This window comes from Boleophthalmus pectinirostris, unplaced genomic scaffold (assembly GCF_026225935.1).
Source record: "Boleophthalmus pectinirostris isolate CB_2022bp ecotype Guang Dong unplaced genomic scaffold, ASM2622593v1 HiC_scaffold_9, whole genome shotgun sequence".
In the NCBI taxonomy this organism is placed as follows: domain Eukaryota; kingdom Metazoa; phylum Chordata; class Actinopteri; order Gobiiformes; family Gobiidae; genus Boleophthalmus; species Boleophthalmus pectinirostris.
In genome coordinates, this window is record NW_026571541.1 from 3,769,503 (window position 1) to 3,791,289 (window position 21,787).

Sequence of the window (21,787 nt, forward strand, 5' to 3'; positions counted from 1 at the left end):
GTCTTGGTTTAGTCCAGGTTTAGTCCTAGTTTAGTCCTGGTTTAGTTCTAGTTTAGTCCTGGTTTAGTTCTAGTTTAGTCCTGGTTTAGTCCTGGTTTAGTTCTTGTTTAGTTCTAGTTTAGTCCTTGTTTAGTCCTGGTTTAGTTCTTATTTTGCCTCGTTCTTGATATTTGATGTGAGCAGTGTGTGACTTCTGCGTGTGCCGTGTGGATTTTTCCTCTCGTCTTTTGGACTTTGATTGGACTTTCTCGTGTCGTCCGCGTCGGATCGTGGCAGATGGCGATGCTTCCTGGTTCCACATGCTGCAATGAACTCTGGGGGATTGAGTCTCTAGGGACAGCCTAGTGTGAGAGAGAATCTCAGATCAGGCTTTTGATTATTCATTTGTTTATTTTAGGAGCACCTCTCTCTCTTCTGGAGCCCACCTGCTGTGTACAGTGAATCATTTGGGCCAGTGCAAATATTGTAATTGAACAGAAATTCTGATTTTAGTTGCCACAGTTTACAGATCTTGTCAAAATACTAAAATCATGATGAATATGTTTGAATTCAAGTCCATTGTAAAGGGACTGTGTGTATGTTTCATGAACTTATCTGTGCACCACAGATAAGAGCTTAACAGTTTTAATTGCTGTCTCATTGCCTCACATGAGGTTTCAGTTTCAATGGTGAAATCCTAAAATGTCTCTCTCTGATCTGAATGGTCAGTCCATAAACCCCAGCCCCTGCAGCCAGTCATGAGTCAGTGCTAGTGCAGCCTCTGCAGCTCAGGGAGGGAATTCTGGAGGTTCTGAGCTTCACATGAGACCTGAACATAAACTGAGAATGAGGGTGTGTTTACACGAGAATGCTTACAGGTAAAAACGACAAGGGGCTTAACCCTCATGCTCTCCTCAGGGTCATATTGACCCGAAGAATTTTTTTTTCCTTCCCGCTCTCTTGCGGCGGGTCAATCAGACCCAAAAATGTATTTTCTCGCCTGGTGAGAATTTATTTGAAAATAAGTTTTTGGGTCTGAGTGACCCACACCAAGAGAGGGGGAAGGAAAAAAAATCTTTGGGTCAATGTGACCCCGAGGAGATCTAAAAGCACCCTGCAGAGTGGAAAAGTTGAATATGCTCCACTGTAGTGTTTCCGTCTGCACTGCCCAAGATGCAAAACTCTGGTCAGATCTGCTCAGGTCACGTACACGTTTATGTCACATACATACAAACATGAAACAAACATGTCGGATCATTTCCATTTCAAGTTGCTCTGACACCTTTAATAAACTTACAGGAGGCTCCCAACAAATGTGGAGAATCTGCAGAGATAATATTAGTGAACAGAGAAGGATCTGCAGTCACCTCTGTCAAATTCTGCATGCATCACTTGGTCACAGGAGAGCCAGACGGCATGCATACCCAATCCAATTCCACACACTTTTTCGTCACCATAGACACACAGGTTTCCTCCTGAAAACACTTGTCTTAACGTAGAATAAAAAGTGAAGATGCGACGCCACTTTTGTGTCTTCTGTTCAGACCCTCATCATATAATGATGAGACATATGTGTCTGTACCTGCAGGTGAAGGCTCTGGTGATCCAGGTTCAGCTGTGTTTGTAGTAGTTTTTAAAAAGTCTGAGCACAGGCCAAATACTTGTTAACTATTAAGATGTAGATTTTTTTGTATTTTTCTTCAGGTATTTTCGAAACAGTTGCTTTGGCTGTATTTTTTCTTTTTTTTTTACCTGTTCCTCAAATTTTGCTTATTATTTAGTCCCGTGTCGGTGGCAGATGGCCGTGCTTCCTGCTTCCACATGCTGCAATGAACTCTGGGGGATTGAGTCCCCGGGGAGCGGACGGCGTGTGTTCAGAAATGGCCAGGATAGGGAGGCACGCGCACTGCTCTATGTGACCATTGTCCCGGCTGTTTGCTGTAATGAGCCCCTCGGCCCCCTGGGAAATGAAGTCTTTATTATTATGAGGCATTAGGCGCTGACAGCTGGGCGTTTGTTTTTTACTACGACGCGTCCAGATTCCTTATCAGCGTCGCCGTCAACAGCCCATCCGTCTTGTTTTGGATGCGACGTGTTCACTCACAGCAGGAGAGAAGCCGGTTTACAGGCTCTTTTAACTCAGATAATACTCCCTACAACTGTACAACAACTCACCCTTATGTAACAGATAATACTCCCTACTACTGTACAACAACTCATGCTTATGGAACACATAATAATACTCCCTACAACTGTACAACAACTCACCCTTATGTAACAGATAATACTCCCTACTACTGTACAACAACTCATGCTTATGGAACACATAATAATACTCCCTACAACTGTACAACTCACTTTTATTTAACAGATAATACTCCCTACAACAGCGTAACAGCTCATGCTTATGTAACATATAATATTCCCTACAACTGCACAACAACTCACCCTTGTGTAACACATAATAATACTCCCTACAACTGTACAACTCACTTTTATGTAACAGATAATACTCCCTACAACTGTACAACTCACTCTTATGTAACATGACTGTAGTTATGTAACTAAAAGTCATGAAACAACAATGAGCAGTGTTGCGATTTGTTTTTTTTTTTATGAGTAACACAGACTCCAGTTTGGTGTCGCTCCAGTCCATAAACTGTATAAAAAAAGTGGACTAAGTGAGTGTGACGCCCCCCCCCACAGAGTTCAGCTCCAGACAAATGAAGCTCATTGAAGCTTGCGGTTACAGTGGTGAATTTGGAGTTCCATATTTGGGAGAGGGATTTATTTACGGACAAAAGAGCAAAATAAAAACCCCATGATTGGATGAGTGGATTGTTTGCTGCAGGTGTGAGTGAGTCAGTGAGAACAGGCAGAGGTGCTCTTGGAAAAAGGATCAAAACTTCAGACAAAACTAAATCCAGGCACAAAAAATAAAAATTGCACCAGGAAAAGAATAGTTAAAAGGTCTTTATTTAAATGGCTCATAGGGATGGGACAAGTTCTCGTGCCACAAGATCTCGCGAGACAAAATTGCCATGAGATTCTGATTTCTGATGAGATTTTTTCCCATGTTTTTACGTTTGGATTGGATAAAAAAAATAGTTCCAATAGAGAGTACTGGTGAGTTACATCTTTTTGAGAAGCTGTAGTCCCAAAAAGCACCCCTACAATGACAGCCAAAATATTAAATAAAGTAAATCAAAAATGGTGACCCCAAAATTGGGAACTGGATTACACAATTTATTTATTATAAAGAAGGTCAAAATCTCTGTCGTGTCTCGTCTTGTTTTTGTGGAAATTGTATTTTGTTGCACCCCTAATGGCTACTATATTTTTATTTTTGCGAGGTGAAAAGTGACTCTGGTGTTTTGTGTTTCAGAACCTCCAGTCATTCAGCAGTTGAAGCGGACGGTCAAATACTTCAAAGACTACAGACAGGTGAGGAGGAGGTGCACAGTTTGAGTCTCAAAATGTGATGCTTGTCAAAGTTTATCATATAAAAAAAAGTTAGTTAAAAAGTGCTAACTGAAATGTGTCTCTGAACGTGTTAGTTGAGGTTTACACTGTTTATACAGATCTATGTTCTAATGTAGTTTCCTCATCACAAACAGACCTGGAGTTGGGTTTTCTTTAATTTTTTAACACACAAATCCTGCGTATTTAGACTGAGTTCTTATCTTGAACTCAAAATACTCTGTTCCACCTTGTGATGTCATGTGGTAATACAGGAAGTGCTCCACTGTATTTTTAAACTCCACACACCCTCAGTAGAATCATTTGGATAATCAGCCATGGAATTATCAATCTCTACTACCGTATTTTCTGCACTATAGGGGCTCTGGATTATAAGGCACACTGTCATTGAATGGTCTATTTTCAAAGTTTTTTCACATATAAACCTCACCGGACTATAAGGCACATTAAATGAAACACAACAGTTAGATAAGTCAGTCACACTTTATTTAACGCGTTCACAATAACTCAAGTTTGTCCAATTATAAAGCGTAAAAAAATACTGTCTGAGAGCGTTAAAAGTGTATTCACAATAAGTCATAATTGTTCATAATAGTTCAAACAGTTGGGTGATTCCAGTGTCTAGTTCGCCCACATCCCTCTCGTCATTATCAGAGTCAGTGTGGTTACTGTTCCCTGGCAGTTCAGTGATGATTCTGGTCTTGGTGAAAGCTCGGACCACAGTTGATACTGATCCTTAGCCCAGGCGTCCAAGATCCGTTGGCAGATTGTGGCGTAAGTCGCTCGGCGCTGTCTCTCTGTCTTGATGAATGTGTGTTCTCCTTCTCTCATCTACTGCTCCCACACAGCTCGAACTTTCACTTTATAACAGCCTTGAGGTTAAAGTGGGTGTTGTAAGCGTGTCTCTTGACAGGTGCATTTTGATATTAGAAGGAATCACAGTCTGTATTACTCCTGATGCTCCTGACTACGGGAGCTGGAACGCTGCAAGTGGAGCGACTTTGTAGTTTACTAAAGTCGTACTAAGACAAACCAATAAATTCATATATAAAACGCTCTGGATTATAAGGCGCGCAGTTGTTTTTGGATGAAATTAAAGGCTTTTAAGTGCGCCCTATATTGCGGAAAATACGGTAAATAAAATGTAAAAGGAGCTGTTCACTTAAACTACAACTTCATGACATCACAAGGTGGAACAGAGCATTTTGAGCTTTGTTAAAAGAAGTTCTACATTTTGTTCTGAATGTTACAAGAATTTTGGAGCATTTGAGAAACACTACAAATAAACGGCTGTGGTTGGATCGTCTCAAGTTTAGAGGGAGTTTTTTTTCACGCTCTGCCGTCCCATTCCAGACTCTTTCTGGAGTGGGACAGAATGTAGAAGAGATTGTCTGCTCAGGAGAATTCTCACCCACATCCCCGTCTCTCCTCTCCTCAGATGATCATCGAGCCGACCAGCCCAAAGCTTCTCCCAGACCCTTTAAAGGAGCCGTACTACCAGCCTCCGTACACCCTGGTGCTGGAGCTCACAGACGTACTACTGCATCCAGAGTGGTCGGTAAGGAACACGCTCCACGAGGCCTCACACCGTCACGTTCAGCTCTCCAGAAAAATCTCTCCTTAGAATTAGAATAGAATTAGAATTGATTTAAAGATGCACTGTGTAACTTTTATGGCTGGAGGTCCGTCCCTTGCTTGTTTCTATGCTTAGAATGTTCCACAGTATGACATTAAACAGCTCTACTTTACATTTATTTCATTTTATAGTTTCGTAGCTCAGGAAAACAGGCATTCTGACTGTGAGCGGTGTCGCCTCTCCACAGATCTGACCTGTAACTTGGTCTCATTTGGTCTCCATGAAGATGATGATGATAATGTAGATGAAGAATTTTTAATGCTGTACTGTCAAACATTCCGGACAAAGCAATAATCAATCAGGGACAATGCACAAAAAATCATTAGCGTTATAAAAAAAAATAATAAATTGATGTGGGACAGTGGGACATTAAACTGATCTTTTTTTGCCTTTTTCTTTTTTATTTCAGCTGTTTTTATTGCACAAAAACACCTTAAAACTTTCCTTCTTACTATGAGTGCGTTTGCCTCTCTTCAGATCGAACTAGTGTGTAACTTTCTCTAACATTCTCCACAAAGATAAGTTTTCTGTCATACTGTGGAATATTATGGTCAAAGGAACAACAGGCCAGGTTTGTGGAGATGCAAGCTGACTCATTTTTTTAACAAACATTATCATGTTAACAGCTCATGTCCTGATTCTTTAAGGATAAATGGCTTTACAATTAGATGCAGACAGGACACAGTGCTCTCATTTTTACCTCAAGAACTGCTTATATCATATCAGAAGTTGGCTACAGCCACTTTAAACAACTGAACCAGGACTGAACCAGGACTGAACCAGGACTGAACCAGGACTGAACTTGCTCTAAACCTGCACTACGCCTGCACTAAACCCAGACTAAACCCGGTCTAAAGATGGACTAAACCTGCTCTAAACCTGCTCTAAACCTGGACTAGAGCACTAGACCAGCACTAGACCAGCACTAGACCTGCACTAGACCTGCACTAAACCTGGACTAAACCTGGACTAAACCTGGACTAAACCTGGACTAAACCTGGACTAAACCTGGACTAAACCTGACTAGACCTGGACTAGACCTGGACTAGCCCAGCACTAGACCTGGACCAAACCTGCACTAAACCTGCACTAAACCTGCTCTAAAACTGGACTAAACCTGCACCAAACCTGCACTAAACCTGCACTAAACGTGGACTAAACTTGGGCTAAACCTGGACCAAACCTGCACTACCCCTGCACTACCCCTGCACTAGACCTGCACTAGACCTGCACTAAACCTGCTCTAAAACTGGACTAAAACTGGACTAAAACTGGACTAAAACTGGACTAAAACTGGACTAAAACTGGACTAAAACCTGGACTAAAACTGGACTAAAACTGGACTAAAACTGGACTAAACCTGCACTACCCCTGCACTACCCCTGCACTAAACCTGCTCTAAAACTGGACTAAAACTGGACTAAAACTGGACTAAAACTGGACTAAAACTGGACTAAAACTGCACTAAAACTGCACTAAAACTGCACTAAAACTGCACTAAACTGCACTAAACCTGCACTAAACCTGCACTAAACCTGCACTAAACCAGAAATGAACCTGGACTAGACCTGGACTAGACCTGGACTAGACCTGGACTAGACCTGGACTAGACCTGCACTAAGCCTGCACTAAGCCTGCACTAAGCCTGCACTAAGCCTGCACTAAACCAGAAATGAACCTGGACTAGACCTGGCACTAAATCTGAACCTATAATGATGATATTTGCACCAGTCTCTGTATTTTCCTCTGATAACTTTTTTTTTTTCTTATTGATATAAACACATCCATAACAAGATCAATTATTCATAATATACTCCCGTTTAGTTTCAAATTCCTAAAGATTGTGGAAAACTAGTCTAACACGTACCAGATGCAAGTTTTGTTGAACCTGAAGTTAAAGCTTTTTTGGTTTCCTCTTACCCTCACTGAATCTTTTATTAATAAAGACAGAGTTTGGTTTTAATCTGCACAATATACTGCTACGGCCCCTGAACCTGTCTGCACCTGTCGCTCACATCATCCCCATTATCCATCTGTCTTTCCTGTTTTTACTATTCTTTAAAATTCTTTTAAAAGCGGATACACATTGGAAAGGGCATTTATCTGGAGCTTGACAAAGACTCAAAGGAGCGACGCTGTGGTGGAGATCAGAGGCTGTGGACAGGTGCGCGGTGCGGGGGCGTGACCTCCACCTGTCGCACTTTACCTGACAGGTGTACCTGTAACGTGAGCCTCGACAGACCGCCCATTCACAAAAACAAAAACAGTTACACATCTCATGCAAGACTATACAATATTATGGTTAAAGGGCCCATAGTACGCTTTTTTCAAATCATGTGCCTCAAAAAACTCTTTTCCACCTTGTGATGTCATGCAGTAATACCAGTAGTGCTCCATTCTACTTTCTCCAGCTAAACTCAGACAAGACACAAGTCATAGGTTACGTTCAGACTGCAGGGCTTAACGTTCAATTCCGATTTTTTTGTGAAATCCGATGTTTTTGCGAGGTCGTTCACATTTCCAATTAAATGTGACTTGTATGTGAACTACAGTGTGAACAGTAAACGGCCCGAAAGTGTCCCACATGTGCACTGGAGACACGACGACGTCAACCACAGCGAGCGTCAGAAGTTGTCCAAACATGGACGCAGCATTGAGCACCTGGAGATTTTAAAGTTCCTCTCGTACCGGAGCCAGAACATGAACAACTTACTTGTTTTAAGGAGGAGATTGAGAAAGAAGGACGAGGTTTTTGGCCGTGGTGTTTTGTGGGGCAGCGGCAGCGACGTCCATTGAAAGGAACGTGTGGATGTGGAGACGGAGCCAAGAGTGGTGAGTGGTGATGTGCTTCACTTCAGTGACACGGAGTTCATTAACAATTTTCGCCTACTTCAGCGCAGAATAGTGACGTTTGTGGCTTGTTGATAACGTGTAGGTCGAATGAATGCGCTTTGGCCGTTCAGACTGAAGTCACATGTCAAAAGATCAGATATGTATCAGTTTTAGGAGCACATATCCAAGTGGCCTGGGTCACATTTGAAAAAATCTGATCTGTGTGGTTCAGACTGTCGATAAAAGATCAGATACAGGAACATAGAGGCCAAAAAATTGGATTTGGGTCACTTCAGGCTGCAGTCTGAACGCAGCCATAGTGTTTGGTCCACAGAAACAAAGAGACAGTGTCAGTATCACCTCCAGTCTCTCTCAAAAACCTTCAAATCAGGCAAGAAATCTCGGGGTAATAATGAACTCAGACTTGAACTTTAACAGTCACATCAAATCAATAACATCTGCAGCCTTTTACAATCTAGAAAATGGCAAAAATCTAAGGTTTACTGTCTAAAGCAGACTTGGAGAGACTTATTCAAGCGTTTGTCTCCAGTAGGTTAGATACCGTATTTTCCGGGCTATTAGACGCACTCTTAAGCCTCTAACTACATCAAAAAATGCAATCCAGAGCGCCCCATGCACGAATCCACTCGGGTGTCCCAGCACGACTTCAGTAAACTACAAAGCCGCACCACCTGCAGCGCACGCAAACACACACGGAGCAGACAGCGACTGCACAGCGAAACACACCCACAGACACACTCATCACTCCACGTGGATGAGGAACGGAACGGAGGAATATGCCGCTTCTAGACACAACTGAACAACTGAGTCACTGCGAACACGCCGACAAATCCAGCGACCCCAGACAGCACCCTCCCTACACGCCACAACTGAACAAAGCCCAGAGTCACCGTGAACGCACCAAACAAACAAAACCACTCACCCATCACACTGTTGTGTTTCCTTTAAAGTCCGGTGTGGTTTATTTGTGAAAAAAGTTTGAAAATAGACCATTTAATGACAGTGTGCCTCATAATCCAGAGCGCCTAATAGTGCGGAAAATACGATACTGTAACGGTCTGCTCACTGGTCTTTCCAAACGAGCTGTGAGACGCTGCAGAACATTCAGAACGCTGCAGCTCGGGTTCATGCAGCTAAAACCTGGAACAGTCTGAACATGTGAGACAGACTCTTCTGTGACGCTGTTTAAATCCAGGCTCAAAACTGTTGTTTCACTGTGCATATGACTAGGACTGGGTTGCAGATACGATACATATCTCGATACACAGGCCACGATACGATACATATCTCGATACAGTGCACTTTCGGTACGATACAATATATTTCAAATAAATTTTATACGGTTCAGTAAACAATAAAGGCTAAATCATGGCTGCGATACTAAAAGTCTTTGTTAAACAACTTGTGCAAAGTTCATATGAAACACAAACATTTCAATAATCAAAACAGTGTCAAAATGTCAAATGTGTTGCATAAATTAGTTTCCTTTCACTAAACAAGCAACAAAACTGTAGCACAGTAACAAAATAATTAAGTAAAATATACCTAAAATTACTCTTGGTAATATATCGATACAGCAGCCCACGATATCGATACTGTATCACATTAAACTATACAATATATCGATATTCCTATATTTTTGCACACCCCTACATATGACTGACAGGTTTTTATTTTGCATTCTTCTCTCTAATTTATGTAATTAATGTCTCTCTCTTTTTTTTTTATTCTTTTTTTTATCTTTAATTTTGTGATGATTATTTATTATGTTTTGATTGTTGTTTTTTTTGTTATTTTAATGTATTTCTTTTTCTGTAACGCACCTTGAATTATTTTGTGTATGACTTGTGCTGTACAAATAAACTTGCCTTTCCTTGCCTTTTTAAACTCCATACATTTTCAGTAGAATCATTTGGATAATCAGTCCTGGAATTGCCAATCTACTAAACAAAAGTTAAAAGGAGCTGTTCACTTGAAAACTACTGCTTCATGACATCACAAGTTGGAACAGAGCATTTTGAGCTTTGCAGATGCAGACAGATTAATAATAAAGAGTTACTCAGACGTGTGAATGAAGCAAAACACAACTCCAGCTGTGTTTTGGAGGAGGGAACAGTATTCTAACACGGTTTAAATCTCACAAGAGTCCATTTAGTGTGATATAGGATCTTTAAAATCACATTTTGAAGACACTGCTGTATTTAACCCAGTCCTCTCTCCTCAGCTGGCGACCGGTTGGAGGTTTAAAAAGCGCCCGGGCATCGAGTATCTGTTCCAGCAGCTGGCACCACTTTATGAGATTGTCATTTTCACGGCAGAGACCGGGATGGTGAGAACATTTCAACTCTATACTCTACAATACTACACACATGGATCAGTGATTTTTAATAGACAGTTAGTGGTCATGTTTAGTAGTTTATTCGGTCTTTTCGCAGCCCTACAAAACCAAAACAAAACAAAACATAGACTACAAACCCCATGGATCATGATCGAAAGAGTTTAGGCTGAAGTAAAAAATACTTATAAAGCCAAACCCTTTTAAACAGTGACAGAATTTCAAGATGGAAAAGCAGCGTCTGAACAGCAAGTTTACATTTACAGTTTCACTTATGACTTACTGTATATAAGAGACAAAATATCAATTAAAACAAACAAAATGTAATGCATAATTCATTCATTCCAGAGCTCTACATCTTTAAAAACATAACACTTTATACTCTTTATGCTATTTTCTTAAAGGCTTCTACAGTGTTAGACTTTTTTTTTACCATCATTCAGGTTGTTCTTTTGACTAACCCCTCAAATAGGTACACAAGTTCTTATCTTCATTTTTTTAAAGATGTCTTCTTTTTTTTTGAGTAACTGTATTCAGTTACACAAGTTACTTTGTTAAAATAAGTGGATTTCCTGTTTTCCTGTTGTCACATTATTTTAATTTCATTTATTTATTTATTTTTTTCGATAATTCCACTCATTGGTGGAAACTAAACCAGGTCTAACCTAGATCTAAACCAGGTTTAAACGTGGACTAAACCAGGACTAAAACCAGGTCTAAACTAGATCTAAACCAGGTCTAAACTAAGATCTAAAACCAGGACTAAAACCAGGACTAAACCAGGACTAAACCAGGTCTAAACTAGATCTAAACCAGGACTAAAACCAGGTCTAAACTAGATCTAAACCAGGACTAAAACCAGGTCTAAACTAGATCTAAACCAGACTAAACCAGTCTAAACTAGATCTAAACCAGAACTAAAACCAGGTCTAAACTAAACTAGATCTAAACCAGGACTAAAACCAGGTCTAAACTAGATCTAAACCACTAAAACCAGGTCTAAACTAGATCTAAACCAGGACTAAAACCAGGTCTAAACTAGATCTAAACCAGGACTAAAACCAGGTCTAAACTAGATCTAAACCAGGACTAAAACCAGGTCTAAACTAGATCTAAACCAGGTCTAAACTAGATCTAAAACCAGGACTAAAACCAGGTCTAAACTAGATCTAAACCAGAACTAAAACCAGGTCTAAACTAGATCTAAACCAGGACTAAAACCAGGTCTAAACTAGATCTAAACCAGGACTAAAACCAGGTCTAAACTAGATCTAAACCAGGACTAAAACCAGGTCTGAACTAGATCTAAACCAGGTTTAAACAAGGACTAAATCCTGTTGCGCGGACGTGTCTCCTCTTCTTCTATCAATAATATTTTAATATGGTTGAGTATCCGAGTCTTTGCTTCTCTACAGCAAATCAAGTAATCCAAAGTATTCAGATTACATTACTCACTTTAAGTAATGTAATGGATTATGTTATAAACTACATTCTGAGGTATGTAATCTGTAATCTGTAGGGGAATACATTTTAAAAGTCACCTTCACAACACTGTGTACAAACTAATAAACTTTTGTGCCTTTGTTAACATTATTAACATTTAGGATTGTACAAAATAAACCACAATGAGAATGAAAAAATTTAAGGATTTTTTGTTTTCTTTTATGGTCGTAGAAACTACGGATGTAACAATATCTGAAATATCGTGATATCATATCGTCAGAGTTCTCACAATAATATCATGGACCATCACAATATATCAAATTACAAGTCTCTTTGCTTAAATGAAGAGTTATGGTGCAGTAATAGCTAAAAAAAAAATACACAGAGAACTACATAGACCATGATCCTTTGCTTCATTTCAGTGCAGATTACAAGAAGAAATAACAGTTCTAACACTTTTAAGTCTTAGTTCTTTGGATTAAGTCTTGTCAAGGCATTTTAAGAGGAAAAAGTAGAATATTAACAGTTGTCTCCACATCACAAAAAATGTCGTACTGTGAGGTTCATACAGTGATAATATCGTATCGTGAGACTTGTATATCGTTACACCCCTAGTAGAAACAAATAATAATAATAAAGAATGCACAAAATGAATCGGTTATAATCGTAACAGAATAACAGATAATGTTAAATGTAATGTTAAAGAAAAGCATGTGTTTTGTTAATAGTTGTGGTTTTACTTGTGAAGACAATGGATCTAGTTTTCTTTGGATTTCTGTAAGATTAGATTTTTATATTGTTTTTTGAAGTGCACCAAGTTAGTCCAAGCTTTGATATGGTCATGTAAGATATTCCATAAATCTACTCCACGTCTAGTAACACACATGCTTTTGAGAGGAGTTCAAGAGAACTGTTTTTTAAAATGTTTAAAGAAATGTCACTTAACTTGTATTTATTTACCTCAAAAGATATTTCGAAAAAAAAATTGACCTGGGACTGGACCAGGGACTGAACCATTGACTTGAATTAGAACTTAGACCCAGGGACTAGAACCAGGATCTGTATAAACTTCGTAATGTGTGTGTTTTGTTTTTGTTTTTTTATTTCCCTCAGACGGCGTATCCTTTGATTGACAGCATAGACCCTCAAGGCTTCGTCATGTACCGCCTTTTCAGAGACGCCACGCGGTACATGGACGGGCACCACGTCAAGGTACTGTACTACTCCTGTGTACTTCAATACACAATGACACAGCAACTTCAAGTACTGTTCTACTCTAGTGTACTTCAGTGTACTTCCTGTGTACACAATGGGGAAGGACTATCTGTGAAAGAACCAGGTCTTGGCTAGACCAGGCCTAGACTAGAATTAAGCAAGGTCTATATTATCTAACGCGGGACTGAAGGGGGACTGAAGTGGGATTGAAACAGGACTGAAGCAGGGACTAACCATGGAAGAACCAGGTCTTGACCAGGCCTAGACTAGAATGACCAAGATCTGTATTATCTAAACCGAGACTAAACCAGACTTGAGATTTACAAAATACAGAATCACCCCTTTTAATCCTTTTACATAAAATGGCAGAGTGGGCACCCTGCTGTCCGGCCTTCTGCTTCATTGATTGGTCGCCCTCATTACTATGTCCCGCCCCCTTCCCCCCTCCCTCCCGTCAATCACTTCACTGTTCAGTTTGTATTTGGGAGAAAGGGGAGGGGGAGGGAGGGGGGTCTTAACCTACTTCCCATTCTCAAGACACAAGCAGAGAGCAGACGGGCATATGTCCGGAGAGAGTGCCTCCGCTCCATATGTGCAGAGAAAGTTAGAGCTATCAGGAAAATACTGGGATTTCAATTAACACGAGCCGTGTGCTTTTTCAGCCTGCTTTAAGAGATTAATCACACAAACTCCAATGAATGGAAAGAGCAAAGCAAATAAAAACACTCCTACTGATGTCAAATATTAACCAAAACACAATGAGAAACGAATTCCCAGCATTCCGATTTATTTACCACTATAAATTCATAAACTGTTTTTACAACTTTCAGAGGCTAGAGTGGAGACTGGTCGTTGCAATAACGCTAACAAACTTATTTAAAAAATGATTATCATGTTAACAGCTCATGTCCTGATTCTTTAAGATTAAATGGCTTTATAATTAGATGCAGACGGGACACAGAGCTCTCATTTTTACCTCAAGAGCCGCTTGCGTCATTTATCACATTTCTGTGCTGGGTTACAACAACTGTTGGTCAATTACATGGAAAGACGTTGGGTACAACCACTTTTAACAACTAAACCTGGACTATACCTGGACTAAACCTGGACTATACCTGGACTAAACCTGGACTGAACCTGCACTAAACCTGCACTAAATCTGGACTAAACTAGGACTAAACTAGGACTAAACCTGCCTAAACCTGCAACTAAACCTGACAACTGGAAACCTGAACCTGGACTGAACCTGGAACCTGCACTAAACCTGAACCTGACTGAACCTGGACTGAACCTGGACTGAACCTGGACTGAACCTGACTGGACTGAACTGCACTAAACTACTGGACTAAACCTGACTAAACCTGCACTAAACCTGGACTAAACCTGCACTAAACCTGGACTAAACTGGACTAAACCTGGACTAACCTGGACTAACTGGACTAACCTGGACTAAACTGACCTGGACTAAACCTGCACTAAACCTGCACTAAACCTGCACTAAACCTGCACTAAACCTGGACTAAACCTGGACTAAACCTGGACTAGACCTGGACTAGACCTGGACTAGACCTGGACTAGACCTGGACTAGACCTGGACTAAACCTAACCCTATAATGACGATGTTTGCTCTAGTCCACAGGTGTCAAACATAAGGCCCGGGGGCCGGATCCGGCCCTCCAAGACCTTTAATCTGGCCCTTGGTTGATTTTCTTCTAAAATATTTTAATTATATTTTCTATTTAAATATTGGTAATTTTCTGCGTTGCTTAGCAGAGCGGCGTCTCCAGTGTCTCTGTACGTGGCCCCTCCCACCAGAGCAGCACAAATGAAGACTTGTCTCTTTCCAAACGCTCTTAAAGGACGATCGTTTTGACTGTTGACCGTGACACCCTCATCAGAAAAATGTCCAACATGAGAAAAGTGGAGCCGAGTGCAGGATTTAACAATAAAAATTGACTTATTCCTGTTTGCAGACAAGTTCATGTTAAAACATTGTGTTGAAATTGTATTTTTCTTAAAGTTTCTGGTTGTTCTTAATATTATAATATTTTGTAAAAGAAAGAGTTCATCAATTAAAAAAGATTTCTGTAATAAATTTGTGTTTCTCTGCACAAATATTTGAACTTATTGCTATTTTTGAGTTTATATGTCATGAGTTTTCTGATCCGGCCCCTTTGGGATCAAAGTAGGTTGGATACGGCCCCCGGACCAAAATGAGTTTGACACCCCTGCTCTAGTCCCTGTATTTTGAATGTCCTTCTTCCTCTGATAAAACACATCAGTATTTACTGTGATTGGGCTCTTGCTGGTAGCTCTGACAGCAGGCCCTGGGCTTTGAACTCTGGGCTCTGGGCTCTGGGGTCTAGGCAGTCCCCTTTCCACACAGAGGTTAATCCCACTGTTGTCTTTGCTCTGTGGAGGAAACTTAAGATGTCTGATCCCATCCAAATGCAGGCCACCACTCAGACTGAGGAGCTCCGGGTCACATGGGTCAGAGAGGAGACCAAAATGTGTACTTAAAGGGCCTATATTATTCTAAATTGACTCCTGAGAGCTTTAAGCATTGTTAGAATGTTACCTAACCTAGTTTTCAAGTTAACAGCTCCTTTTAACTTGAAAACTTTAACTTGAAAAACGGACTTATAATAAAGGATTGCTCAAACATGTGAATGAAACAAAACAAATCACAACTCCAGGTCTGTTTTTGGTGAGGTTACAGCATTCTAACATGGTCTAAAAGCTCACGAGAGTCACTTTTGCGTAAGATAGGACATTTTAAACTTTATCTAATTCCTGTTTGTAAATATTCAGTTTGTGTTTTTTTGTGCAGGATGTGTCGTGTCTAAACCGCGACACCAGCAGAGTGATCGTGGTGGACTGTAAGCGCGAGGCCTTCAGTCTGCAGCCTTTTAACGGAATGGCCCTGAAGAAGTGGGACGGAAACTCAGACGACCGAACGCTATACGACCTCGCCAACTTCCTCAAGAGTAAGACACGCCGTGAATGATCAGAGCTGTGTGGACAGGGAACTGCTCAGAATCTGGAGCTGCAGTAGGAGGAACACAACTCTACATTAGCCTGCTACAAGTCTTGTCATCGCTGATGGCTGTAGTTGTTGTAGTAGTTATGGTAGTTGTAATTGCTATAATAGTTAGAGTTGTTGTAATAGTTGCTGGAGTTGTTGTAATAGTTGTAGTAGTTGTAATTGTAATAGTTGTAGTAATTATAGTTGTGGTAGTAGTTGCAGCTGTAGTTGTTGTAGTACATGTAATAGTTGTATTTGTTGTAATAGTTGTAGTTTTTGTAGTAGTTGTAGTTATTGAATTAGGTGTCGTAGTTGTAGTAGTTGTAATTGTTGTAATAATTGTAGTAGTTGTAGTAGTTGTTGTAGTTGTTGTAATAGTTGCAGTTATAGTAGATGTAATAGTTGTAGTAGTTGTAGTTGTAATAATAGTTGTAGTAGTTGTTGCTATAGTAGTTATAGTTGTTGAAGTAGCTGTAGTAGTTATAGTTGTTGTAGTAGTTGTAGTTGTTGTAATAGTTGTAGTAATTATAGTTGTTGTAATACTTGTAGTAGTTGTTGTAGTTGTGTAGTTGTAGTAGTGTGTAGTTGTGTAGTTGTAATAGTTGTAGTTGTTGTAATTATAGTTGTTGTAATACTTGTAGTAGTTGTTGTAGTTGTTGTAGCTGTTATAATAGTTGTAGTAGTTGTTTTAATAGTTGTAGTTGTTGCTATAGTAGTTATAGTTGTTGTAATACTTGTAGTAGTTGCAGTAGTAGTAATTATAGTTGTAGTAGTAGTTATAGTAGTTGTTGCAATAGGTGTTGTACTTTTAGTAGTTGCAATAGCTGTAGTTGTTGTAGTAGTTGTAGCTGTAGTAGTTGTAGTAGTTGTAGTAGTTGTAGCTGTAGTTGTTGTAGTTGTAGTTGTTGTAATAATTGTTGTAGTATTTGTAGTTGTTGCTATAGTAGTTATAGTTGTTTTAGTAGTTGTAGCAGTTGTAATAGTTGTTGTAGTAGTATTTGTATTAGTTGTAGTTGTAATAGTTGTAGTTGTAATAGTTGTAGTTGTTGTAGTAGTTGTAGTAGTTATAGTTGTTTTAGTAGTTGTAGCTGTTGTAATAATTGTTGTAGTAGTATTTGTAGTAGTTGTTGCAATAGGTGTTGTACTTTTAGTTGCTGTAGTAGTTGTAGTTGTTGTAATAATTGTTGTAGTAGTTGTAGTTGTTGTAGTTGTTGTAGCTGTTGAAATAGTTGTAGTAGTATTTGTAGTAGTTGTTGCAATAGGTGTTGTACTTTTAGTAGTTGTAGTAGTTGTGTAGTTGTTGTGTTTAGAGGGGGGTTAGGCAAAATAAGTGTTCAGCTTCAGCCTCCTACAGTACTAGTAATGCTAATAGTAGTAGTAGTAGTAGTAGTAGTAGTAGTAGTAGTAGTAGTAGTAGTAGTAGTAGTAGTAGTAGTAGTAGTAGTAGTAGTAGTAGTAGTAGTAGTAGTAGTAGTAGTAGTAGTAGTAGTAGTAGTCATTTTTCTTAGTTTGTGGCCGCGGTGGCTTGTTAACAGTAGAGTTTTGTGTTTGCAGCCATCGCTCTGAGCGGGGTGGAGGACGTGCGCTCGGTGCTGGAGAACTACGCTCTGGAGGAGGACCCCATCGACGCCTTTAAACGACGACAAGCTCAACTGGCCCAGGTCTGAAAGGACAACGCCACTTCCTCTGCTCCTCTGCTCACGGCAAATCTACTTCACTTCTAATCATTTTCAATATAATTAGTAATAAATACCCCACCAGGCTCGTTCATCACATATATTCAATCAAAAGTATCAACAGTATCACAGTTCTAGAACGATCTGGGGTTTTATTTTAACTAGTAGAAGACCACATGGGAGCTTTAAGAGAGGATTTTTAATTTGCAATGACAATATCAGTCGACATGATCATTGCTATATTTTCCAGACTATAAATCACTTCGGAGTTTAAGTCGCACCAGCCAAAAAATGCATAATAAAGAAAAAAAACATAAGTCGCACTTTTTGGGGAAATTTATTCTATAAAATCAGAGACCAGGAAGCGACATTTCATCTTGAAAGGCAAGTTCTAGTAATAACAATAGAAGAGAGAACAACAGACTGAATTGGTGTTGTTATTATGTTAATGTAACATATTCACAGCTCTTCAGATAATTTGTCACGTAAACAACAGAACATAAGTTTACCAAACTCATGATCTCACTCCAAATCACTAAATCCATTGAATTCTTCGTCCTCGGTGTCACTTCTGCGCGACCTCCGGAGATAAACCATAGATCCATGAGGTAAACAAAGCGTCACTTCCTCTTCTGTGTCGCTGTCGTCAGACTCAGCGTCAGTTCCAGTTAGAATTATTCTGGCCTTTCTGAATCTCGACAAGATGGTTTCGGTGTCACTGAAGTCCAGGCTTTGTCGATTCATCCACAGTGACTTCAGGAAATATCACGCAGGTCACTTGAACTCAAATGCAACACAAGCATGCAGGCAAACAAAGGCTTAAATCAATAACAGAAAGTGTCCTTGACACGTAATGTTTAATATGGCAAATCAGACTGAAAAGGAACTACAAAGGAATATATGATTTATTTAATGTGAACTAAAATCTCTTCCAAAAGCTGGGAAAATACTGCTGGAATAAAACTTAAACAGATACTATAAATGAATAAATCAGAATGCACAAAATGCAAACAACCAAATACAAGATCAGCGTTTCAGAGAGCTAGAGAGTATGTCTTCACTGGTCTGGCAAAGACTGAATGAGCAGGAGTATATGTAGACTACCCTGGGATGATTAGTGAATAAGAGTCAGCTGCAGGAAAAGGAGGGAGGCAGCAAAAAGAGGAGCAGAACAGACAGGGAAACAGAGCTGGACTGGGGAAAACATAAACAAAAAGGCACAACTGTGGCAAGATAGTTACATGGTGCACCCGCCCTCTTACCGTGAAGCTGTGTTCTTCATGTTCGCTTTTCCCCAGTCCCTCACAGGTTTTCACTCGCTCCAAACTTTCTCTCTCTGCTCGATTACCATTTTTGGCTGAATATTTCACTATTTGCAGCAGAACAGGGGCTTTTTCTACAGGAGACGTGCAGTAGAGTGAAGTGACAGTGGTACAGGAGTAATAGATACAGACACACAAGACTAGAGCCTCTCTCAGCTGTCAGTCTGAAAACTTTAATATATATGTCACACTGGAGTATAATTCGCAGAAAACACCCAAACTATGAAAAAAAGTGCAACTTATAGTCCGCAAAATAACTGTATATTGAATCCAAATTTAAACGTGGAGTATGAAGGCACAACTCCAGGTCTGTTTATGAGGAAGTAACAATATTCCAACATGTCTTAAAGCTCACAAGAGGCCGTTTTGCGTAATATAGGAGCTTTTCGACCATATATTTTCAGTTTCACAATTATAAATGTCAAACTTAATATTGATCATTTATGTTTTTGTATGTTTCCAGGAGGAGGAGCAGCGTCTCTCAGAAATCTCTCAGCAGAAAAAACAGGGTCTCTCTCTAGGCTCCATCACGTCTCGGTTTTGGCGTTCAAAACAACAGTGATCCCGTCCGCTCCCTACTCGTCCACCAATCAGGATGCGGTATCCGGGCAGAGCAGCAGCCACGCCGGCCAATCACTGAAAAGAGCCAAACGAGACGACGACGGACTGCTCCACGGACCACTCAGAGCCTTGAGGCCGGGGTCACTCCTCCCCTTTCGGTCGCCTCGGAGCTGCTGATTGGATGAAAAAGAACAGTTGTTTTGTACTGAAATAAAGAAAGGACGGCAGCGGCGTTTGAACTGGAGAAACTCAAACTGAAAACGCTGCGCTTCGTTCAAGAGACTAGATGAAAAATGAAGTGTGTTGTTGAATCTGGTTCATGTAATAAAGGTTTGTGTGAAGGCGTCCAACCAAAAAGCTTCTAATGGATTGTGTTTGTGATGGTGCATCGTGCTCCTAATTAGGGATGGGCATGATTAGTCGATTAATCGATAATTGATCATTAAGAATTTCATCGATTACATTCATTTTTAATCGACAAACCGAATGTAGGTTGCTGTGTGTAGCGTAGGGTGACCAAACGTCCGTGTCCGGGGACAAACGGGTGTGTACATGTGTCTCTACACTCAGAAGGAGCGAGACACAAACAGTGGGTCAGTCTGCAAAGTACCGAAATGCAACTGTGTATTTAACGATGACATGTACAAGAAATTCCACACTTTCTGTTCCAGTCGTGACAAGTGTGAGGCCATGTGCACAGTGTACAAAGCAGCACATATGTTTCGGTGACCAGTGTGAAAAAATTCAGGACACGAAAACATGAAAAAGTTTTGCCAGGTGAGAGTCGCCCAATGTCGATGACGAGTCCCCACCTCCCACCCCCCGTACGGTGTCCTGGTTTTGACAAACACAAATATGGTCACACTAACCTGTATTCCACTGAGTCATGTCGCATCAGTGCACAAGAGCAAGTTTTGTTTCTGTGAGAGTTGCACAAAGCTGCATTAAACACATTCTATTGTCAAACGGGCTGATGTGGCTCTAGAGTGGTTACAGTTTATATGTCATAAAGTTGAATTTAGTAGTGCAGATAGTAATAATAATGATGATAATTTTAATATAAAAACGTTAATGATTAATCGATAATCGATCGTTAATTCTCCTGATGATTGATTAAGAACATTTAATCGAATGCCCATCCCTCGTCCTAATCCTCAGCGTTCTACTGGTTTAGACTTGGGCGCCACCACTACAAGGTTACGAGTTGAATTCCCTCATAAACAAGGTAGTTGTGAGTGAAATGTCCGTGTCCTCCCTGTGTCGCACCAGTTTGTTCATGCTCAGTTCTGACACAAGATTCCGCAGTGAGGCATTAAACTGATCTGCCTTGCAGCTGTTCAGTTACAAGTGTTTCATTACTAGAAAAGCAGACATTCATGAGCACAGTTGCCTCACCACAGATCTGACCTGTAACTTGGTGGTGTTCATCTCCATATAGAGACGAGCAGGTGCTTGACTCTGTTTAATGCCACAAAGCGATAACCTCTCCACAGAGACGAGCAGGTTCATCTGAGATCGATTTGATCACAGTTCAGATATTCAGTTTAAAGTTGAACATGTGATTCTGAACACAGTAATGTCAGATCTGTGTGAAGTGTGCATCAGTCCAGAGTCGTGTGTGCATGGTGTTTACAGAGACATGTCCATGTGTTTACTTTCAGTGACACGTGTGAGACATTCATTGGTCAGCCTTCATTTTGAATAAAATCACATTTCTCTCTGGTCACATTTAGAGCTTCACTTGTTGATTCTATATATTTATATATATATATATTTTTTTTATTATTAAGGACAACAGAATATAACAATTAGAAAATAAAACAACAATTAACATTTAACAATTACAATATTCAACATAAAACAAAGACAAAAACATAAAGCAACACCCACAACTCCACAACAAATACAAAAAAGAAAGCCCCCCCATTTCACCAACACAAATTTGGCAAAATCAAACTAAATAAATGTGATAGTGCAACATAAATACACCGCTAAACTCCCTAATATTGACACACTGCGGCCAATTCATAATTGAAATTCCTTTTGTCTTCCTTTTTGTTTGTTTGTTTGTTTTTTTAATTCCTATACTGAAACTAATATTTATTTTCATCATCATTTTCCTTGATTCTTTTTTTCCTGCAGGAGACGCAGAAGAGTGGAGCAGATGTGTTCTTCTGTTTTCAAACTGCAAAAAGCAGAAGCTCCACATTGTTCAAATTCAAACCTTTTGGAGAAGACGACTCTTCGTTTAAAGCTGCTTCA

At 40.0% G+C, this 21,787-nt stretch overlaps 1 protein-coding gene across 1 annotated transcript in view; it reads left to right on the forward strand.

Moving 5' to 3' along the window:
* timm50 (translocase of inner mitochondrial membrane 50 homolog (S. cerevisiae)) overlaps nt 1–21,214 on the forward strand; it is a 73,374-nt gene extending 52,160 nt beyond the window's left edge. The window contains exons 5-11 of the mRNA XM_020920489.2: nt 3,365–3,423; nt 4,898–5,017; nt 10,173–10,277; nt 12,840–12,938; nt 15,772–15,928; nt 17,521–17,627; nt 19,428–21,214. Coding sequence (XP_020776148.2) covers nt 3,365–3,423; nt 4,898–5,017; nt 10,173–10,277; nt 12,840–12,938; nt 15,772–15,928; nt 17,521–17,627; nt 19,428–19,526 — 746 coding nt within the window. The 3' untranslated portion in view covers nt 19,527–21,214. The remainder of the gene's footprint in view (nt 1–3,364; nt 3,424–4,897; nt 5,018–10,172; nt 10,278–12,839; nt 12,939–15,771; nt 15,929–17,520; nt 17,628–19,427) is intronic.
* The last annotated feature ends 573 nt before the right edge of the window (nt 21,215–21,787 follow it).